The 8,716-nt window shown below is 41.6% G+C and overlaps 1 protein-coding gene across 1 annotated transcript in view; it reads left to right on the top strand.

Annotated features, from left to right (window-relative positions):
* Positions 1-8,716, top strand: part of ATP6V0E1 (ATPase H+ transporting V0 subunit e1) — a 49,832-nt gene that overhangs the window by 30,043 nt on the left and 11,073 nt on the right. The window contains exon 3 of the mRNA XM_003781937.2: positions 6,791-6,920. Within this exon, the coding sequence (XP_003781985.1) occupies positions 6,791-6,884 (94 nt within the window). The 3' untranslated portion in view covers positions 6,885-6,920. The remainder of the gene's footprint in view (positions 1-6,790; positions 6,921-8,716) is intronic.

The following is an 8,716-nucleotide window of genomic DNA, read 5'->3' as shown; positions in this document are numbered from 1 at the left end:
CTGGGCTGGGTATTCGAACCCGCCACCTTAGGTGTATGTGGCTGCCGCCCTAGCCGATTGAGCCACAGGCGCCAAGCCTGTTCCCTGTTCTTATATCTGAATGTGGAACAAAAGAACAAAGCAGGATTTGAGACAGCTGGGTATAGCCTTTTCTTTGGCTATCTTTTATGCTTGGAGCATTCTCATAATCAAGAGCCAAGCTCATGCTAAGTGGCCAGGAAGTGTTTGTAAGATGAAAGCACCTGTGTGTATCTCTAGCAAAGCACACTCCACTCCTGGCCTTGGTTTGTCTTGAACAGCTTATGAATCCCTCTGGGTTGGCCCCATAACTGATTCCTCTGTGCATCCTGAGAGCCTAACAGTGAAAATGGCTCTGGGGAATGGTTGTAGGGTAAATGAAGACCCCATAGGCTGTTTAATATTTTCACTCTTAATTCCCTATAGGAGCAGCCTGGTATAATGGAAGTCAGGAGTCATGGGTTCTGCACTTCCATCTCTATCACTGATTCACTGTGGCGTTATTAATAAGGTTATTAGGACTTAATTTCCTCATCTTTAAAATGCAGAATGTTGTCTGCCTTCCATTCCAGCTCTGCAGTTCTCTGAAACATGTTACGGTACCACAGCTGCCTCAGTAGTTTGAGTAATCTCAGATTGGTTATTAGGCTGGTCTGCAGGTTATGAAGACATGTGGAACAGCTCGGGCAAACATGAAAGGTACATTTAGTTCCTTTTCTTGTACACATGAAGTAATAATATATTCATTGGAATATGATCTCTTCCTCCACCCATTTCCATCAATTCAGAGGGTTTTTTTTTCTCCTTCCAGTTCTCTTCGTGTTTATCAGCTTTAAGGGGAAATTTCAATTCTTAAAGTAGTCAGAAGGACAGGCACAAAGCTCAGCTGGTTAAAGTGGGGTAAATTCCTCTGTGAAATTTCAAATGAACTGGCATGAAGTGTTTCCCAAGGAATTTTCTTGAACTGTGGTTTTTTGGGAGTTTTTCTTTGTTGAGTTTTTTTTTTTTTTTGGCTGCATTTGAAACATTAAAAATATTATGTAAAATTAAATGCAAAAAAGTTTCTAGTAGTAACTTGGCAAACAAAGTGGTCTTCATTCTTGCATCTGGATATTTATTTTTTACTGTGGGTACCAAAGGCTTAGATTTAATCAATATTTGGTGTATGGATTCTTGTTTTTCTAATTTCCATAAGGTTTAGATTGAGCTAAATTAATGTCTCCTGAAATGTTCTTAGTTAAAATATTCCAGGGCTGGGGTGGTGGCTCATGCCTGTAATCCTAGCACTGTGGGAGTCTGAGGCAGGTAGATTGCTTGAGCTCAAGAGTTGGAGACCAGTGTAAGCAAAAGCAAGACCCCATCTCTAAAAAGCTAGCCTGACATTGTGACATGTACCTTTTGTTCCAGGTACTCAGGAGGCTGAGGCAAGAGGATCACTTGAGCCCAGGAGTTTGAGGTTGCAGTGAGCTGTGATGCCACAGCACTCTACCCAGGGCACAGAAGGAGACTTTGTCTCAGAAAAAAAAAAATTCCAGAAGGTCACTTTTTGTAGTGCAAACAGCAGTCTCGCCTGGTTTCTGGTCTAGGCCCTACTACTACATAGTTAGTACTGTGACCATAGGCCAATTACTTAGCTTCTTTCTGCCTCAGTTTCCTTAACTGTGTGGTATGAGAATTCCCCCCCGCCCCCCGTGGAACGAGAATTAATCAAAGGTTTATTATGTGATGTTGCGACAATGTGAAGTATGTGTTTGGTCATATTTCTCTTTTCCTGGTGTATAACTCTTAAAATTCTTGTAATCTCAAACGTGGCAAGTTTTTATATGTTAATGAGTTGCCTGATAGCTTGGAAGCACCTGTGTAGCTTCAAGTTGGGGGCTGGTTAGCCAGAAAGAACAAGGCAGGATTAGAGGCTTGAGACTTTTAGCCTTGCCCTTCAAACTCTGGGAAGGAGAGAAGGGCTGACGGTTAAATTGATCCCCAGTGGCCAGTGGTTTAATCAATAATGCAGTGAAGCCTCTGTAAACCCCTAAAAGTTCAGAGAGTTTCTGGATTGCTGAACACATGGAGGTTCTGGAAGTTGGCCTGCCAGAACAGGCAGGGAAGGTCCCCATACCTCACACTATGCATCTCTTCATTGTATCTTCTGTATTATCCTTTATAATAAACCAGAAAATGTGTTTCCCTGAGTTCTGTGAGCTGCTCAGCAAATTAATTGAACCCAAACAGGGGCCAGGGATCCCCAGTTTATAGCTGGTAGTCAGAAGCACTGGTAAAACCAAATTGTTTTTGGTTACCATTGGAAGTGGGTGGCAGTCTTGTGGGACTGAGCCCCTCTGTGGGATCTGATGCTGTCTGCAGAAAGATAGTGTCAGAGTTGAATTGGAAGACACCCAGCTGATATCCACTGTAGAATTGATTGTTTGCCTGTTGGTGGGAAGAGATCTCCACACATTTGGTCAGAAAGTCTTCCATGTGGATTGTTGTGCTGTGAGAGCATAAGAAAGAACAGCTTGTGTTTTTTTGTACTTTCATTTTTATTTATTTATTTATTTATTTTTTTGGCCGGATTTTTTGGGGCTGGGTTTGAACCCGCCACCTCTGGCATATGGGACCAGCGCCCTACTCCTTTGAGACAGACACTGCCCCATTTATTTGTATTTTTGAAAAGCTCTGTGGGTGATTATAATGTGCAGTCGGGGTAGAGAACCACTCCTATACAACATCCCACAAAGTGCTGGGAGGTGATTTTTTTTTATTGCATACCATACTTTCTTGGTTATGAAAGGAGACAGGGACTAGTTTATATTTGAACATTTTATTTTGTTTCTTACGTCTGAGTGTTGGCTAGTTATCTCTGCCTCTTACACAAGTGTTTTTTTTTTTTTAGGCAGCTTGTATTGCCTGCTGGGATTGGGGAAATCCTGGGTTTGGGTGGAATTTTCCATGACTTCTCTTAGCTCTGCACCATTAGTGTTGACTGCGGTCACAGAGCTTTTCCGTGTCTCTGCCTGTGCTACTCTCCTCCCTTTTTATAATGTCAAATAGATATTAAACCTCAACTACAAGTCTGGGTATTATGTTCGTGTTTAATACCCAAGTTCTAAGGACGGATCAGAGAATCTCATCTGAATTAACTTTTTGTTTATAAAGTGAGTCAGCGTGAGCTATCTATTTTGGCCTGATTTCCTCAGGTGTCATGTGTCTTTGTCACCAAACCACCCTTTGTTTCTGTAGGCACAGGCTTCTGATGCAGTGCTGGCTGATTAGCCAGCCTTCTCTTCACTAGTGATCAAATCAGCCTTTTGATCCTTTGATTGGAAGAGTTCTAAAATTGACAGCAAATGGAAGAAAAGAGATCCAACAAGATAACAACCTAGCTGGTTTTGGCTAGTTCCCCTCTTACAGGGGAATTTAAAGTCCTGAGACTTTAAGAGGCTACTGCAGTGATATCCTTTTGCTTAGAAAGCAATTCCCTAGATCTTGTGCAAAGAATAGCAGAATATTGCCAAATTTCATTCTCCCAGAGCAGTAGTAGTTGGAGGGTTGGGCTTATTTTTTTTTACCATGAACACCCCCCCACACACACACAAATGAGAGAAGCTGTCATCAATTCATTTACAGTTGACCCTTGAACAATGGGGGGGTTAGAGTCACTGACCCCCACACAATTGAAAATCTGTGTATAACTTTGACTCCCCTTAAGGCAAACTTAACTATGAATAGTCTACTGTTGACTTTATCAATAGGGGGTGGGTCAACAATATATGAATGAATTAGAAGTTCTCATTTTATGGGGAAGGTCATTGTAAACAAGCCCAACCTCCATGTACTTAACTAATGCTCTGGGAGAATGAAATTTGGTAATATTCTGTTAGTCTTTGCACTGGATCTAGGGAATTGCTTTTCTATGGAAAAGAAACTATTATTACTGCTGAGTTTTCTAAACTCTCGGGAGTTTAAATCAGCCTATAAGAGGGAACTAGTCATATTTTGTCAGCACATATTTTGTATGTTACATGTGTTATATACTGTATTCTAACTATAAAATAAGCTAGAGAAGGCAGGGCACGATGGCTCACGCCTGTAATCCTAACACTTGGGAGGCCAAGGTGGGCGGATCACCTGAGCTCACAGGTTCAAGACCAGCCTGAGTCAGAATGAGACCCCATCTCTAAAGATAAGCTGGGCATTGTGGTGGGTGCCTATAGTCCCAGCTAACTGGGAGGCTGAAGCAAGAGAATCACTTGAGTCCAAGAGTTTGAGGTTGCTGTAAACTATGACGCCATGGCACTCTACTGAGGGCAATAAAGTGAGACTATCTCAAAAAATAAATAAATAAGCTAGAGAAAAGAAAATGCTACTAAGAAAAACATAAGGAAGAAAAAAATATATTTACTATTAAGTGGAAGTGGATCATTATAAAGGTGTCTTCATCCTTGGATTCACATCAACTAGGCTGAGGAGGAGGAAGAAGAAGAGAGGTTGGTGTTTGTGTTTCAGGGGTGGCAGAGGGCCAGGCACGGTGGCTTACACTTGTAATCCCAGCACTTTGGGAGGCTGAGGCAGGTGGATTGCATGAGCTCAGCAGTTCAAGACCAGTCTAAGCAAGAGCTGGTCTTAATTCATATATCTCTAAATAATAGCCGGGTGTTGTGGCAGGCACCTGTAGTCCCAGCTACTTGGGAGGCTGAGGCGAGAGGATCACTTGAGCCCAGAAGTTTGAGGTTGCTGTGAGCTGTGATGCTATGTACTCTACTGAGGGTGGCAAGTAAGACTCACTTTCTTTCTTTCTTTCTTTTTTTTTTGAGACTCTGTTTCAAAAAGGGGGGGGGAGTGGGGGGTAGAAGGAGAGGCAGGTGTATAAATGGAACCAGTGAAACCAGGCATACAAGTGGACCCATGTGTTTCAAACCCATGTTATTAAAGGGCCAACTGTATTTTAAATAGGAACTCAAGGCTGTATGTATTGTGCTTCATCATGGCCCCTGCTCTGATCGCCCTATGAAAAGTACTCACCCCCCAAAACCACTCTATTTATTCTGCTGTATTTCCTTCATAACTGTGGTCCACAAACTCCAGGCTCTGGATGGGTACTGGTGAGCAGTGGGCCAGCAAACAAGACCTCATTTGTATTTACAGCCACTCCCCATTGCTGGCATCACCATCTGAGCTCTGCCTCCTGTCAGATACACCAGCAGTGACATTAGATTCTCATAGGAGAGCCAACCCTAATGTAAATTGCATATTCAAGGGATATAGGTTGTGCCCTCTTTATGAGATTCTGATGCCTCATGATCTGAGGGGGAGCAGAGGCAGTGATGCTAGGGCTGGGGATCAGCTACAAATGCAGACTACCATTAGCAGAGAGGTTTGACTGCACAAAGACCATAATAAATCAATTGCTTGCAGACTCATATCAAAACCATCCCCGCACCATCTGTGGAACAATTATCTTCTATGTAAGCTGACCCTGGTGCCAAAAAGGTTGGGGACCTTGGCTTCATAACACTTATTTCCTAACAATAATATTATGTAAGCTTTATGAGATTATTGGCATTTCATTTTCTTTCTTGGATTCCAGAGGCCTATAACTATTAGGTGCTCATTAAATGTTTGTTTAATAGGTTAAACAGGATTTTTGACTATAGCCAGACGTTTGCATATTGTCTTTCTTTTTGTGCTTTACCTTGGTCTTAGCTCAGTAATTCTCAAATTTATTTGGGCACATGAATTACTATGTCAGGTACAAAACCATTTATTCAGAACTTCATGAGCAATGTAAGAAAATTTTAAAGATCACTTTGTGCTATTTTTCCACTTTTAACTGGGAAGTAAGATGTAATACATTGTACTTTCTCCATAATTAGTATGTAATACAGAGGAGTACCTTGTTATTTAGATTCTGAAGTAAGCTGGCGTTAAATGCCCATTTGGTTCAGTTCTGCTAGGAACCAAAAGGTCTTACATATTTTAGTAGTGATGGCAATTTGAGAAGGGGAGCTTAAGTGTTGTTGTGGTCTAACTGGGAGATAACAGACCTAGCCTGTTCCAGTAAAAATGGGTGTGTCATATAGAATGTGGGTTTTAACCCTTGGAGAATGGATAAAGCAAGACCTATTTTCCATGAGCCTGGAAGTGTGATGGTGTAAATTAAGATTAGCTGGGGTGTTGGGGGCAATCTGCCTGTAACATCTGTCACCCTCCTTGGTCAGCAGGGTTGATTCAGCTGATCTGGCTGGCTAGCAGGGTGTCCCCTTCCTGCCTCACCACTCCATGGGCATCTTTCCTCAAGCTATGTGCTTGTCGAAAGAGGACAGCTTTCCCTGTGAGAGAGAGAACCATCCTTTGGTCAAGGGTATATGAACAGCAGTACTTCCCTACTAGAACCTCCAAACCAAGTCTCAAGATTAGGTTTTCAGGGTTTTTGAGGTAAAGATACCGTGTGTTCAGGAAACCTCAGATACTTGGAAAGATAATCAGGTGCAGAGAGACAAAACAGAGACCACCTGCGATGAAGTCTCATGGATGTGTCTGAAAATGAAGGTACAATGTGTCCTGGAAGATGTTTTTGTTTTCAGACATGCTCCCATTAGTGCATTGTGTATTGAAGATTTGGTTGAAATGGAGTAGATTGAAGTTTTTTTCAAGGTTTTCTTAATAACCTGATAGACTGAAGTTTTGTTAATGTACTTTTTCCATCCTAGTTGAAAATGGTCATGTCCACATGATTCCACCACTTTGTTTTTGTTCCTCTCCCCACTTCTTTTAGTTGGCTGATTGCAATTCTGGCCCAACTCAACCCTCTCTTTGGACCACAATTGAAAAATGAAACCATCTGGTATCTGAAGTATCACTGGCCTTGAGGAAGAAGACATGTTCCACAGTGCTCGGTCTTTGAGGTGACTATATTCTTGACCTTTCACATCAGTATTGCCAATCAGTCAGCTATGGTTTATCTTTTTTCAGACTTTTACTGCCATTTTAACACATGACAAGAGCAAGTTGCTAAAAGCAAATGAGATCTGAAGAACAGAAATCAATTTAGAATTTGGCCATCCACCTTACTTAAATGTTATGGATGTGTCTATAAGATTTTTTAAAATTCTACTATTACCCTGCCTACAATATAAATACAGTTTGATTTACAAATTCAAGCGTGCACATACTCTGACACAGATCAGAAAAGTAACTATTTATACTTAGACTTGCAAGATCCAGCAACTTTAAAAAGTGTCTGCCAGGCCAGGTGAGTTGGCTCCTGCCTGTAAATCCCAGTACTTGGGAGGCTGAGGCAGGTAATTGCCTGAGCTCACGAGTTTGAGACCAACCTGAGCAAGAGTGAGACACCATCTCAAAAAAAATAGCTGAGTGCTATGGCGGGTGCCTGTAGTCTCAGCTACTTGGAAGGCTGAGGCAAGAGAATCGCTTGAACCCAAGAGTTTGAGGTTGCTGTGAGCTAAGATGCCACAGCACTCTATTAAGGGTGACTGAGTCAGACTCTGTCTCAAAAAAATGTGTCTGCCAGGCTGAGTGTGGTGGCTCATGCCTATAATCCTAACATCGTAAGAGGCTGAGGCAGTTGGATCGCGGGAGCTCAAAAGTTCGAGACCAGTCTGAGCAAGAGTGAGACCCCCATCTCTACTTAAAGTAGAAAAACTTCCTGGCTTCATTGAGGGCACCTGTAGTCCAACTACTTGGGGAGACTGAGTTAAGAGGATTGCTTGAGTCTAAGAATTTGAGGTTTCTGTGAGCTGTGACACCCCGGCACTCTATCCCAGGCAACAGAGTAAGACTATGTTTCCAAAAAAAAAAAAAAAAAAAAAGGAAGTAGCTGCTAGATTTAAAATTCAGGTGTCTGAATACTTTGGATGGAGAGCAGTACCTTTTGAATGTCAGTCTTAAAATTGTAACTTTTGTTTGGTTCTGAGGATCAGAGAAGTGAGTGGCGGTATAGTGGAAAGATTTATTCACTGGCTAAGAGTCAGGAAACCTGTCATTTAGTTTGTTCTAGCTCCATTATTTCATTAAATGGAAGTGTTAAAGGCTTGGCTAGATTTAGGTTCGAGTTTTTGGCTGCCCTTTCTGATGCCGCTTAGGTGTTACTGTAAACTGCATACTGCCTTGCATTGGGAGACACACGATGTCTGGCTCTCCTGTTTTTAGTGATGTCAAGATGATCACTGGATTCAGGTAATGACAGCCTGGTTCCTCCATTTGTAAAGTTCTCTGTCAAGCTTTTATGCAGTGATTTTTTTTTTTTTTTTTTACCAAGTAACGATCATAGCCAGAATTAATTTCAGTAGAAATTGCAAGATGATTTTCTAGTTCTATCATTACTTCCACATTTGATTAGTTGAAATGCTTCTGTAAAGATAAATCTTCCCTCATCAACTAGAGTTATTTAATAACCTTGAAATAAAGATCAGATGGAAATACAGGAAAAGCAGAATATAGATATAATTCTTTTAATTTTCACAATAAGATGTTGGTACTCAAGTTACTTTGGGGGGTTTCCAGTGAGATTTTCTTTTTTTTTAAATTTTAATTAATTCTACTATCCTTTTTTTTTTGAGACAGAGCCTCAAGCTGTTGCCCTGGGTAGCCTGCTGTGGCATCACAACTCACAGCAACCTCCAACTCCTGGGCTCAAGTGAGTCTCCTGCCTCTGCCTCCCAAGTAGCTGGGACTACAGGTG

The sequence above is a fragment of the Otolemur garnettii genome, unplaced genomic scaffold (assembly GCF_000181295.1).
Source record: "Otolemur garnettii isolate 467f Iridium unplaced genomic scaffold, OtoGar3 scaffold00003, whole genome shotgun sequence".
NCBI classification, from domain to species: Eukaryota; Metazoa; Chordata; class Mammalia; order Primates; family Galagidae; genus Otolemur; species Otolemur garnettii.
This window is presented reverse-complemented; position numbering and strand designations above follow the sequence as displayed.